The 14,163-nt window shown below is 40.2% G+C and overlaps 1 protein-coding gene across 2 annotated transcripts in view; it reads left to right on the top strand.

The window, feature by feature from the left end:
* NR5A2 (nuclear receptor subfamily 5 group A member 2) overlaps positions 1–14,163 on the top strand; it is a 119,365-nt gene that overhangs the window by 66,345 nt on the left and 38,857 nt on the right. For both annotated transcript variants that reach the window (XM_028120279.2, XM_088016664.1), the window contains one exon: positions 2,821–2,968. In XM_028120279.2, coding sequence (XP_027976080.1) covers positions 2,821–2,968 — 148 coding nt within the window. The remainder of the gene's footprint in view (positions 1–2,820; positions 2,969–14,163) is intronic.

The raw sequence follows: 14,163 nt of genomic DNA, 5'->3' as shown, positions 1-14,163 counted from the left end.
TCATCAAAAATTTCAGTTATTAGAACTAAAAGCAATTTAGCTAAAACTGTTTCTACCTTCATGATGAGTGAAATTTATCCAAAGGGGACATCAGCTTATAGTATTTCTTCAATATCTGCCTTGAGTTTAATGGCACAAAGATTACATGTAAGAGAGCAATAAATTAATTTTACTAAGTACATAAAAGACAAGGCCAGCTGCTCCTAAAATGAGCACAAACTCTGCATTCAACAATGAAAATATAATTATATTTGTAATAAAATGTAAGGAAGTTGCAGATCTATGTGCTGTTTCAGGAATAAATCACCTATCCTCCTTCGGAGCCATGCAATTTGATAAATTATCCTTGAAGGAAGTGTTATTGGAGCTCCCATTTAATAAGCATGTTTGAGCTTTCAAATTAGCATGTAAATAAATGTATAGCTATAAAGTTGTTGGTATGCCAATTGATTTCCTGAAGTTCATCTCCCTAAAGGTCTCTCCGTAAATAGAATCTTACGAAACATTTTCACTTCCTTTCGGGTATAATGTACTATACTTTCAAGTGTAAAGTTCTAGGACTTGAACTTAGTATTACACACCTGTTAGAACTGTACACATACCGAATTTTAACTAACCGATCTTTAAAAAAATGAGATTCTGGTTAATCACTACATTTTCAAGCATGCCGTTCTAGTATTTGAACTTCTTGCATACTTGTTAGAACTATACACACAGCAAAACTTAATTAACTTTATACTATGAGAAATTAATTAGTACCAACATATTTGTGGTTTATTGTAGTGCACTTTCCTTTTTGAAAGCTTCACTTGTGATTTTGATTAAAATGTGCTATGTACATACCAAGCTCCAGCTGCAGTGCATTCAACAGCTGATTCCTAGCTTAAATTGGTGGTATTAGCCCAAGTACTCTCATTTCCTGATAATCACAGAAATGGGGGGCACCTTATTATCCTCTAGCTTAACTGCTTTATTTAAAGATCAGGAAACCAAGGGCTGGAGACTCCGTATGACTTGCCCAAGACGCTTCGTTTGTAAGTGGCCACGTTGGCCCAGATCGCCTGTGTTCTCCCAGTTTTCTTCCACCTCTGTGACCCCATGGGGCCTTCCTGCTGTCATTCACTCACCTATCCTGTTCGTAGGATTTCTGTTATTACCTGGGTGTAGTGAGACCATGTATAGTTGCTAAAGAATTGAGAGCTCAGGCACCACTTCTAAGCAAGAAGAACTTCCCTGGAGTAGAAAGATCTCTTGTAAGAGAACTGGCAAAATGGAAGCTGAGACATCCCTTTGGGGGCTAGGCAGATCATCCTAATGCATTCCACCGCGTTCATCTGCTGGTCCTCTCTGCCTCCTGCTCAGGATTCTGGTTGCCTGGGTCCCGGCCCTTTCTTTCACACATTCTGAAACAGAAACCAAAGGAGTTCCTAGAACGCTTGATGTTTAAATGTAGTGGACAGAAGCCAGCACATGGACAAAGCAGGGAGGACAGTGCTTGATACAAGAGCAGACCTAGAACACACATTAACTGTGCCTTTTTCATGCATAGTTGACTCTACATAAACTGATTGACACCTTTGGGGGTCGTCTTTCCACCGACTCCTAATTTTTCTCACTCTTGAAAAAGGGTTTCTGTACACCCAGTATTCTCTAGTTAAAGCTGAAAATTCAACTCATCATATTTACACAATAAAAAAAATCCATTCTGCCTTGTTTTTAATTGCAAATTCTACTCTAGGGACTAGTTCTCCTGCTTAGGAGGCAGCCCTGTGCCTTCTCCTGGAGAAGCAAGTGCAGTCAATTATGGTAATGAAATGTCAATAAATATAAAAATTTAATACAGTCTGCTCCGGGTGAGTGGCAGATGAGGACTTGCCTCCCAGACAAATTTGCTGCTGCTGCAAATATTAAATGCACCTGAAAGAGTATCTGGTTGCCTGAGAGCTCTCTGGTACAAAAAGGATGGGAGCATCAGGTACCAACTGGGCTTTCCCATTATGCTATAATTGCAGCAGCAAAGCCAGTACCGTCATTGACAGCCATCCCAACATCTTAACTTATTATTATAAACTGAACTTTTTATGTCCCCCTGAATAAGATTGGTGCATTGCAGCACCTTTTTTTTTTTTTAACGAGGAAGAAAATAAGCCCTTTTTGTTATGTTTTCCATATCAAGAAATTATTCCTCTTAAGAAGATCATTGCTGTCTTTAGAGAGAAATGCATTAATCATATGAATGAAAATAGTAGTTGTTGCTTTTTAGGAAGCGACCCGCTAAAGAATAATCTAAATGCGATTCTTTCATCATCCACAAGCATGCATTCTTGGACAATGACTGCTTTAAAACATAGTCTCTTAATAAAATAAAAATGGAAACATACCTCTGCCTTCACTTTCCTCATGCACTAGTTAATGTTATCGTATGCACTTAGCATGCTGTTCTGGATTCAATTTTTTTTGATAGTGTAGTTTTCTTTAAGCTGATTTGTGAAAGTTAAAAATTATTAACCTTATGTGATAATGTAATTTCACAATAGAAAAAAGATGAAGGCATATACCTGTGAAATTTAGGTAGGCAAAATCTGTTCCCTACAAAGCTTATCAAAATGATTAGATTTATCAGCATAATTATGATGCATCTCAGAATCATAACATGTCTCAAACCATCTTCATGGGCAATGTCCCCTCTTATAAGTCTATAGTGCAATCTGATTTTACCCACAATTCCTAAAAATTGCAAATAAAATATTTGTTTCTGATTCTTTTTTGTTGTTGTTGTTTCTGATTCTGACAGTCATTACAACTGATTCTGTGTTGCAGGTGGATTATTCCATAATAGCGTCCCAAGCCGGGGCCACCCTCAACAATCTCATGAGTCATGCACAGGAGTTAGTGGTAAAGCTTCGCTCTCTACAGTTTGATCAACGAGAGTTTGTGTGTCTGAAATTCTTGGTGCTCTTTAGTTTAGGTAAGGAATCCTTTTCTCATACTCTGTACAACCAGATGTTATTAGGTGATGCCAAACTCTGAGTGTCACGAAGTCAGTGCATGCTTTTGTTCTGCCAAGATAATGCCCTCCTTTTGAAATCCCAAAGTCGTCAAATGTGAATACATTCTTATGTATATATTTCTGCATGACTCGGCACCTGTGAGTAGCTGGGTTGGGGCATGGAAAAGGAGTTATTACATGGGAGTCCTGAAGTTTCTCCTGTAATGGACATGATGAGTAAGTAGGCAGAAGCCATAGAAGGCTGTGTCAGAAGGTCGAATGGAGATGGCTTAGGAAAGACATATGGTATCAAATTGTAGCCATCCTGCTGCTGTTGATCATTTCTGTGTGCCTTTTGTTAGAGCTTGCAAGCTATTGCTGTTTTTATTGTAAAATATGGGTAGTAATTAAAAACCTGTTTCTTAAGTCTCGATCAGGATTAACCAGAGAATGTCTATAACTAGATGCATCACTATTCAAGTATATAAGATGATGGTTGTCAAGGGGAAAGGATGCTTCTTTAGGAAAGCTTTGGAGAAGAAAGATAACTAAGCAAGACAGATTGGCTAAATCAAGGTTCTCAGTGAGTCAGTCGAGAAAAATCACCACTGCTTGGAATAAAAAAAGGATTAAGGAGATGGATTTTTATTGACTTCAAAGGAACAGATTTTTCTGCCTGTCCCATACTTGATTTCTGTATTTTCTTGGCTTAATAAAGCCAACTTAAATAAACTTTTTGCCAAGTCCATTTATTACTTATTGGCAGACAGCTGAGGGAGGCAACTTCCCCTGAATGAAAAAAAATGCAGAAATCAGATTTACCAACATATGTTTTTTCTTTAGTCTTCAGTTATAAGATAGTTGTGAACTCATAGCCTAAGAAATAAAACAATAAAACAAACTGCAAAGTAAAACAGATGTGTCTACTCTCCAGATTTGGTACTTTTGCTTTAAAATTCCTCTTGACAGTGTTGCACAACTGTTGCTAATAAAGGGATAGTTTGAAGTAATAGAACCAGAGTTAATTTTTCACGTGTAGTCAACATTTAAAATAAGAAGAACGTTTTCATATTTTGGAAAATGTGATAAGTATAGCAAAGAGAAATGTTACTGAAAATTTAAAAAGACAACAGAATTTCATAGATGTAGTGTTCAAAGGTTTACAGTGCCAGGACTGGATCCTGTGTGGTTTCTGTATTAACCACTATAAATAGGAAAGTTCTATTCAAGTGAGTCAACATCTTTTACCCATGAACAGTTTTTAGAAAATCAAGAGGAAGATAGCACAGGCCTGCTTGCTCTAGTCTCACAAATCATTCTGGTGTATGGCAAGATCTTAGTCTTTTCAACTAGCACATTTGATCAGTAATTAAATGGAAAAAGTGGTAATATATGTTAAGGAATCTTACTGCATCTTAGTGATAAAATATTTAAAGAGAGTCATCTCACTTCAGTGGTATTTTAAATTAGTTGAATAACTGCATTACATTTGAAGATATAGACATTAACCATGGGCCATGTTTCGTTTTCCTTGCTTTTATCTTCTTTCATCATTTTTCAAAATTATTAGGTTCTCTGCCAATACTGAGGAAGTAGGGGCTGGAGTGGTGCTTCTGAAGTGCTTTCAATCTTTGAATCTCACAAATTATCATCCTGAACCATTGGGCCAGGTATTTCCCAGAACCTCAACCACACACTCTCTTATTTGAATGTGTTGACTGTGTCAGGAGTCTGGGGACCACGGAATAACTAACTTAGTGTTCCTTAAAACTCCGCCTGTTTGTTGTTTAAGGAAAAAAAAAAAAGAAAGCATGGCTTCCATATCAGAGGTAGATAGAGTTTTCGCCAAAATTTTTTTTTTCAAGAGTTTGTTTTTAAAGAAGTAAGAAGATGGTAACTGGCAATAACGTTCAGGTAGTTTCCAATTTGCAAATGGAAACTATTTCCCCCCAGAAAAACAATGATAAATAATCTTTTTTGGACAGCTTTATTGAGGTGTGTGGATAATTAACCTTTGAGTACCCAGGCCAGTCCCCAAACACTGTTTTGCCTATAATGGGAATGAAATCATAGCAGAACCACCCTTGAAATGAACCCAAGTCCAGGTTTGATACCTGCTGTCTCAAACCCTCATGAGCTTTGCACGCACACACACACACACACACACACACACACACACACACACACACACACCGCCCCAAGTCTGAAAACCGATACGTTCTGATCCCAGCTCAGCCTTCAGCCTCTGATCCTGGAGGAAAAATGAGTACTGATCATAGGTCAGGGGCTGCGTTGAGAGAGGACTGCAGCAGTATTCTCTTGGTGGAGATGAATCCGCGTTTACCACATGGAGCTGGTGAGAGAAAGTAGGATGTGAGCCCTAGCAGGTAAAACATTCTAAGCCAGAAGAATGGCTGGTGCAAAAGCATGAAGGCAAGAAAGAGCAAGACGAGTTCAAGAGCTAGTAGGAGATCAAGATGGCTTGAGGGAAGCCTCAGTTATGACTGGAGGGGTGGTCAAGAGCCTGGTCATGGAGGTCCTTAAGGCATTCGACAGATGCTTACTGAGCACTTTTCTGTGTCAGGTGCTGAGGTAGCCACTGGGGATACAATGGTAAACAGAAGTAGGTGCCATGATCTTCATTCTGTAGGCAATTAGGAAGTATAGCTGGATTCTTTTAAAAAAGGAGTGAAGTGTGGTTAATTTAAGTTGATTTGCTTTTCTGGTAGTAATGTGGAAAGTGGACTGGAGACAAAACAAGGCTGGAAACTTTGTGTTCAGAGGTGGTTTTTTTTTTTTTTTTTAAAGATTTTATTTATTTGACAGAGAGACACAGCGAGAGCAGGAACACAAGCAGGGGGAGTGGGAGAGGGAGAAGGAGGCTTCCCACCGAGCAGGGAGCCCGATGCAGGGCTCGATCCCAGGACCCTGGGATCATGACCTGAGCCGAAGGCAGACGCTTAACGACTGAGCCACCCAGGCGCCCCAGAGGTGGTTTTAATACTTCATGGAGATAGGAATGCGCTGACGTGAACAAGGTATAGGATGCAACCATGTGACAGAGTTAGGAAGATGAAGGCCTGCATGAGTCTCAGGTTTCTGGGTGCTTGAACCAGAATAGAAAGCTCTAGAGGAGCAGTAGCTGATTAGCTGAGCCAAATCAGATTCCCGTAGAAACCATCCTCCTCCTAAAAGTCATTCTTCACTAAAGCTGATTCCTGATTCCCGATTCCATGAAAAGCTAATGACAGGGCTAACTTAAATGTATGGTTAGACTAAAAATTTTCCATTCCACTGCCTGATTTCTTTTTTTTCTTCCTCAAATTGCATCCAGGAACAGACATCAATTAGTTAAGCTGGTTGAAAAAAGAAGTAAAAGTAAAAAATGTTCTCTCTCTCAGAATATTTCTTTATATAATATAGTAGCCTCTGGGGGCCCAGTCTGCTAGTAATGTTTTCTTAAAATCCTGTTAAATTTATATTTATATATATATATATATATATATATATACACACTTTATATATATATATATAAAATAATTTCTTAAAATTTTCCTTAACTATGAGATAACATAATTGGAGCCTATTGATAACTTGGCAGAAGAGGAGATACTCTACATTGGCTATTTAAACCTGATGACCCAAGAGAAGATAAAACAAAATTTTTTATGTTTATCTATTGGTTTGTACTCCCACTTTCTAAAAAGGAATCAAAGTGACTGATGAAAGGAAATTTGCTGTCTGTCACCAAATGCAGAAATAAATTTCATAGAAGTTGTGGAATCATGACCCTCAAATAATGTCATCATTGCATGTGTTCCAAAGACGCAGAATTCCCACAAACTTGATCTGAAGACAAATGCAGAACTGGGAAGCAGTCACCTGGTTTCCCACCGCAGCATCCTGATTCCCACCGCAGCATCCTGAATAGTGCCGTTACATGTTCATGCCCATCAGGAATATCACTGTGACTTCAGTGCTCAAAGCAACAAGTAATCAGAATGTGCCAACTAAGATGTTACTCTGGCCTTTGGATTTTCTTAGCCTCAAGACTCAATTGCTGGATGCTGCTGGACTCTTATTATATCCCAGGTGGGAAGAGAAAATACTAGAGGCATATTGCATCTTATTTCCCCTAATGAATGCCCTTGATTTGTTGCAAACTATTCTCTTCTTTGCCCAGCCAGTGTTTCTCAAAGCACTGTTTTGTATTCTGCTGAGTTAAAGAGATTGTTATTCTCTTTGAGGGGATTTTCCCAGCCTAAAAAGTAACTAATATGTGCCCCAAGTGTAGGTTCTCTAAGCGCACTGGCTGGAGTGGAAGATTCTGCTCTGCCTTCTGCAGACAATGCTCTAGCTGGGTCTCAGGTGGGGTTAGAAATTGTCCTTCACTTTTCTCTGTATCCCAGGTCTGTGGCACATTGCTTGGTACACAGCAGAGGCTTAACAAAATATTACTGGTGAAAAAGATGCATACATGGATTTACTTAATTTTAAATTCAAAACAAAGCTTTACCAAAGTGGTTTGTGACATGTGATAGGAGGTCGTCTTATCTCATCAGGTTAGTTTTCTGAGACCAGTTTCTTCAGAGAACTCTCTGATACCTCTTCAAAATTAAATTATTTCTATTATCAGTTTGCATTCTCACAATGTATAAGGGGAGATGTTCATTTATTAGCTCTTTGGGAAAGCTGACTTGCAGAAAGACTAGAAAGAATATTCATGGCTAACACTAGGTGATAAAAGCATGTCTGTTCCAAGCAAATGCAAGATCATAGGCTTTCAGCCCATGTCAGTTAACAGTAGTTAAGGAATATTGTACAACTCCTTCTTGATATTGATGGAATCCTGTCTATGCTGAAATGGCTGGACAAAGTCATATCTTTGTTCATCGTGGTAGCTCTTTGCTTCACACACAAAATTTCCAAATTTTGAATGAAGCATTGATTACACCATCACACATCCCAGGCAAGATTCGTCCTCATGGAGGCAGACCCAGGGAAGATGGGTTGTGGTTGCCTTGGGGAATGGCTCACCTGGGAGAGCTACCGCCCATTAGATGCCCTCACCTAAAATGCTACCCGAGCCTTCTCGATAGAGAAGCACGGAAAGTGCAGCGGGCGTAGGTCAAGAACAAAGCTGGCTGCACAGTTGTTTGATTCATCTCCAGGTTTGGTTCAGGCATTCTTTAGTGTCAGACCACAACTCCTTTACTTTAAAAGAGTGACACACATCATCTCTAATGTCAGTCACCATCCAAGCAATTGGTGAAATGTCCCAGGATAAAACAGTATATTTGTGACTTGACCCACAAATTGTAAAGGGTTTTGAAAATGGATGAATAACATTTTCAGACCTTAAAAGACCTTTGAAATCATGATTTGGAAGGAGAAAATGAACAAAGCATTTTTCCCTGTGTCTGTTGTGGCTACTTTGAATATCTAAGGCTTACACTTAGTACGGTTGTTCGGTTGTTCTGGTACTACTCATGAAGCAAAGGCTTTTAATCTATCAGATTAATAAACTAGAATGTCCATGAACACAGGAAGTATATCTATTTTGCTCCTAGCATGCCACCTGACATATATAAGTTTTTAAGAAATATTTATTGCATTCATGAAAGAAGGCTTTTGTTTCCAACTTCAAAGATAAAAAAAAAAAAAGTAATGGGAACTGGAAAAATTAGTAATAATAACAACAAAAATACAGGCACAAAATTTGAAGAATGAGAGGCTAGCAAATACCTGTGGATAAATATTAGAGAATTTGACATCTTTTTCACTTTAGAAAGTAAGGTTATGTCTTCATATTATGAAAGGAATTCTTAAAAGGAAAAAAGAGACTAAATAGACTCTTCCTTTGTGAATGAAATAATGAATGGAATTAAGTACTGATGATCAGTATTTAGGTTCCATTTGAATTGAGACACTCAGTGTCCAATACCAAAATGAGCCGTAGAAGGAAGTGGCAGAAATGCTTTTCTCCAGTAGTGTTAATAAAACATCTTCAGGTGGGTAAATCACTTAGTTTCTCTCTTACAGAAAGAAGGACCTGAGAGATCGTTTCTCTCACTTGGTAGTTGTAAAAACTAGGTAATATATCCAACATTTTAGGCCAGAGCCATGTCTAGAACTAACATCCCCAAATGTTAGGCTGTGTTTTCTCTGCTACAGCACATTGTCTTCTTCAGAGACATTTGAACTCATCAACCAATATTTTTAAAATACTACATACATACTAAGTCACCTTCTATATGGACAAAATGATGTAGAGAATTAGGACAATTACCTGAGGAATATGGAAGAAAAAGAAAACCAAACAGGGAACTGCTTTATATGAATTTCCAATCTTCATTGAATATACTAACTAATTATAAAACTTTTTCCTCCGCTTGGCTTCTAAATAAATCATCAACTGTTTTTGTTTGTTTGTTTCATGATGATGTGAACTCTGGGTTTCAGGGCTTCAGGAAGTTTGTAGAAAGCGTTTGCCTCATAACCTTGGTACCTCCCTCTCCAAAGAATTCCTCCTTATAGTTTATTGTTGCCCTGAGGTTTGGCATTTTCTTTGGATTATTTGCTGGACTTTAGGAAAGTTAAATGATCATAAGCCCTTTATTACTTACTCGTCTATTTTATCATCTATTTGGGCTCCTTGTAATGTTAAAAGGAGAAAATGAACGAAAGTAACCTCTTCCTCTTTGGTGGTCATTGGTATTAAAAACTCTACAGTAGAAAAAGATGAACCGAAGGGGTCTATAAAGTTGAGGAGATAAAACTCCTTGGTGGGGAGAATTAGGAAATTCTGCCTTCAGGTAGAACTTCCCACTCTGCCCAGGGGCCCCACCATAACTCTGCTCGTGCATTTTGATGTTGACATTGTTAATAGTAAATAAAATTTGCACCATGTTCACTAGCTGGAAAATGTGGAGTTTAGTCTTTAGGTGACGAAATTTATTTTCCACGATTAGCTTTCCAGTAGGCTTAGTTTTTGATATAATAGGTATTCTTTTCTTTATTTTAACTTTTACTAGTAATTCTGCTTTGCTATTTAAATAAAGATCTATCCCTTGTTTTCCCTTTCCTAAGAATATCATTTCTCCCCCTGGCTTTCAGTGTCGACCTGGCCAAGTCATGATCTTGGTATATCGTGAGGTCGAGCCAGTGTGGGGCTCTGTGCTCAGCACAGAGTCTGCTAAGACTCTTTCCCTCTCTATGCTTCCCACCTCTTCTCTCAAATAAAATAAATAAATCTTTTTTTTCTTAAAGCCTCCTGCAGAGCAGTTGGTAAGGCAAAATGCCAACAGGGAGATGGGTTTCATGTGACCCAAGCCCAAGTTAGCACCTCTGTGCATAGCTTAAGACTTGATCACAAAGAGTCCCATATGGGAACTCTCATCACTGTGAGAACTGGCATACATATACACCTCGTTTGAAAAATGAAGGCTTTATACATGGGCAAAGCGTTGCACAGCAACTATTGATCTTACATCTCACTTAATGAGAGACAACCGGGACCTGCAGGAATACTAAGCATGCAGTCATGAAGTGTGGCATAGAAGTTTCTGTGTTCGCACAGCCAGAAAGCATGGCAGTTCAGGCAGGACCCCTGGAAGGAAGACTCCTTGCTTTTTTTGCTCACTGAGAAAGACTATTATGAAGTTCCACCAAGGCTGGTGTGTTCAGTCCTGTGCTAAGAAAAGCCTCTCCCGTGCATACCCACCTCATCCCATCTGCTTGGTTGTTTGCTGCCCCGGGGAAGGCTATCCTAGTCATGCAGAGGAGTGTGAAAACTGTGTTGCTCAAACTACAGTTAGACCCTCGAACCCAAGTCCAGATGTTGGCATGGCTTTGCAGTGTAAATCATGATGAGGTTTTTCAAAATCACACCTCCTGTGCTGAAGAAAGAGTTTTGCAGGATCACCTGATGATTGACTAGTTACGAGGTGGTCCTGAGAAAGAAAAGTTGTCGTGCCTCGGGCTGGGCTCTGGACTCCTGCACCCACCATTCCTGAGCTACAAACCCCTAGAGGGAGTGTGCATGGGGTCACGGTTGGCGTCTGGGTGCTCCTTCCCCTCGGCGCTTCCAGAGTATCCCGGAAATGTCCTACAACACCCCGTGGGAGAAGGAAATGTAAGGTGTTGCAAAAAGAAAGGGTAAATTTTTTTGCCCAGTTCTCCAGGGGCCCAGCAGCACGCTGGCTCTGAGTTTTTTTGCCATCAGACTAAGTGTCCCCGTTTGTGTAAGGGGTGGGGGTGGCAGAAGAAAGCACAGTTCTAAGCAAAGCAACAGGAACAAAGGGGAAAATGAATTTGCCTTTTCCTTTTTTGTAACATTCAGTCCGGTTAATAAAAGAGGTTTCCAAATCCAGCAGAGAAATTTGATCACATTGATTAAACTCTGTGTTTGCAGTGCCTAAAGCAAAAGGGACTAGTCACTGTATAAATCAGAGAATGAGGCCACAGGTATGGTTTGCTATAAAGCAAACCTACAGCCAACCTAGACAAGTGAAATAGGAGAGCCAGTTCCCAGTCCTTTGTTGACCGCCTCCCTCCAGAAGTGTCAGAAAAACTTCAGAAGGGTGGAAAACTTGTACCGACTTATATTTGTGCACATCACAGTGTATGTCTGAATATTCCGTTTTGAAGCAAGGGCAAGTCTGCATATCCTAAGATTCTATTTACGTGGTCTTCAAACAGCAAAGACCAGTCTTCCCATTATGTGGTATTTGTCCTTTGCTGAGGTTGGTCACAGTATTTGCTTTATGATAGCTTTCCTCTACATACGTCTACATACGATCAAACACCCACATCACATACTGCAGAGGCTCCTCTCCCTACACATGTGCGTGTGTGCACACTCACACGGACCCTCGCCGACTGGCCTGCCTGGTGATGCAGTGCGTTCCTCTCACATCTTCACCCAAGTGCATTGGTTAAATTGTTCCTCATCAAGTCAGAGAAGCAAAAGAGGTATCCCAGGGTTCTTCTTACAATTAACATTCAGTCTCGGCTTTTGCCTTCTCATATATGATATTCTAATTTAGAAAAACACTCACTAGACACTTGTCAAATAACTATGCATAGCTGATATATATGCAGCTGAGGGTAATGCTGGCAAATAAGCATTTCCTAAAATTTATGTAATCATTTGAAATTCAGAAAAGATTGATTAGCATTCAAGGGATGCCACTGTTCAATATTTACACCATAGAGATTTGGCAGAAGCAAATAATGGCACATAAAGTTGATGCTTGTCTTAATCAAATGCGGTATAATAGGTGTCGTGTGGATTTCTTTTTTTTCTTCTTTCAGTGAGCAAAGCAGTTTAGCAATGACCAGATATAATTCATTTTGGAGTTCTAAGTTTGAACTTAATCAATACGTATTTACAGCCATGGAAGAAGTGATTATCATTTGTTATCTGTTGGCACAAGAATATAATTGCCTAAATAGCATTTATTTAGGCATACATCTGAATAGCTTATGCTTAAAAATATTTATTATTTCTTAGTTGTTAATACTAATATTGTCATTTTGCTAACTAGTGCTATTTAGTGAGATGATTTTTCAGAGATGTATTGGCCTGGCAAACCGGGACGAGCCAACAAGGGAAATGACGTGAATGCTGCCTGCTCGGCTGGACGCCTTTCTTGCTTCAGCAGTGCCGACCGCCCTGTTAAAAACTGCAGAACGAAGTGGCTGTACTAGGCCACGCTCAGGAGAGGCTAGTTGGTTAACGTGGTCCACGCAGATCCCACATGATAGTGAACTGGACACCCCGGAGCCTCGGGGTGTTTTTCTAGAGTGGAGTCCCTCAGTGACTCACTTCTGAGGAATTCGTTACACCTTCTTTCTAGCTTACTGCTAGCATCCAGTGAGTCCAATCTTGAGTTCTGGCCATGTTTGGTTGAGACGGTTAAATTCCAAGCAGACCAATTCAGGCCTGGAATCGTGAACAAATAGGAAGTTTAAAGGCCTTTCGTCAGTTTGAAATAGTGAATTCGACAACACATATTGAGTATCTACTATGGGGCAAAGCTGGTGTACTAGCCAGGGTATGAATGGGCAGCGTGGTCTTTCCAAAGAGAAGGAGACTCCTCGGTATGGTATAGAACCACACTTTGGACCCAGGGGACACTTGTGAAAAAGGTATAGTGTATCAAGTGGAGAGTCTGAAACACTGCATGATGCCCTGGCCGCTGCTCCCCTTCTCTTCCTTCCTGTTCTCTTCCCTCTTTCCCCTGAACCAGTGCATGCTCCACACACACATTAGTCCCATCCGTCCCTTTTTGTCAGTGAAAAAGCCTTTCTTAGGACACCTGGCTGGCTCAGTCAGTAGAGCGTGGGATGCTTGATCTCTGGGATGTAAGTTCGAGCCCCACGTTGGGTGTAGAGATTACTTAAACATAAAATAATCTTTGCGGGGGGGGGAGAAAACCCTTCTCCATCCTCACGTTACACAAATCTGACGGTGATAAGGCGCATGAGAAGAGGTGGGACACCAGGAGGTGCACGGGGTCACCAGGAGCCTCAGCAGGAGATACCGTACCTAACCCCCACACCCTGGGCTACCCAGGTTTTTGACAGAAACTTTGGCCTCATCCCTGAATGGACACCAAATCCTAGAATTGTACCTAGAAAAGAACCCGCCACGTGTCCAACCACCTCTCACTTCTGAATAAGGAAATCGAGACTAACAGACGTTGAGTGACTCATGCACAGTTACTCAAGAGTTGGGCCTTGCACTGAAAGTTTTAGACTCCAGATATGGGAAAAAAGCACAGACATGGGTTTCAGTACTGAAATAGTCATACTGAAGTTTTAATACTGAAATCCCACTTGTGCATTATATTCAAAATTAAATACTAGTTTGGGGGGCATCCTTCTTAACTAAATCTTCAACATGTTATCATTGTGATGCATAAAAATAATTTCTCAGAAGAGCAAAGCATGCACATTACCTTTTTTTTTTTTTTAAGATTTTATTTATTTTACAGGGAGAGACACAGGGAGAGAGGGAACACAAGCAGGGGGAGTGGGAGAGGGAGAAGCAGGCTTCCCGCGGAGCAGGGAGCCCGATGCGGGCTCGATCCCAGGCCCTTGGGATCATGACCTGAGCCGAAGGCAGAAGTCTAATGACTGAGCCACCCAGGCGCCCCTGCACATTACCT

This window comes from Eumetopias jubatus, unplaced genomic scaffold (assembly GCF_037043125.1).
Source record: "Eumetopias jubatus isolate StellerSeaLion01/CBP00866 unplaced genomic scaffold, mEumJub1_p1.0 scaffold_12, whole genome shotgun sequence".
NCBI lineage: Eukaryota > Metazoa > Chordata > Mammalia > Carnivora > Otariidae > Eumetopias > Eumetopias jubatus.
The sequence above is the reverse complement of the archived record's forward strand: the minus strand, read 5'-3'. Positions and strand labels throughout refer to the sequence as shown.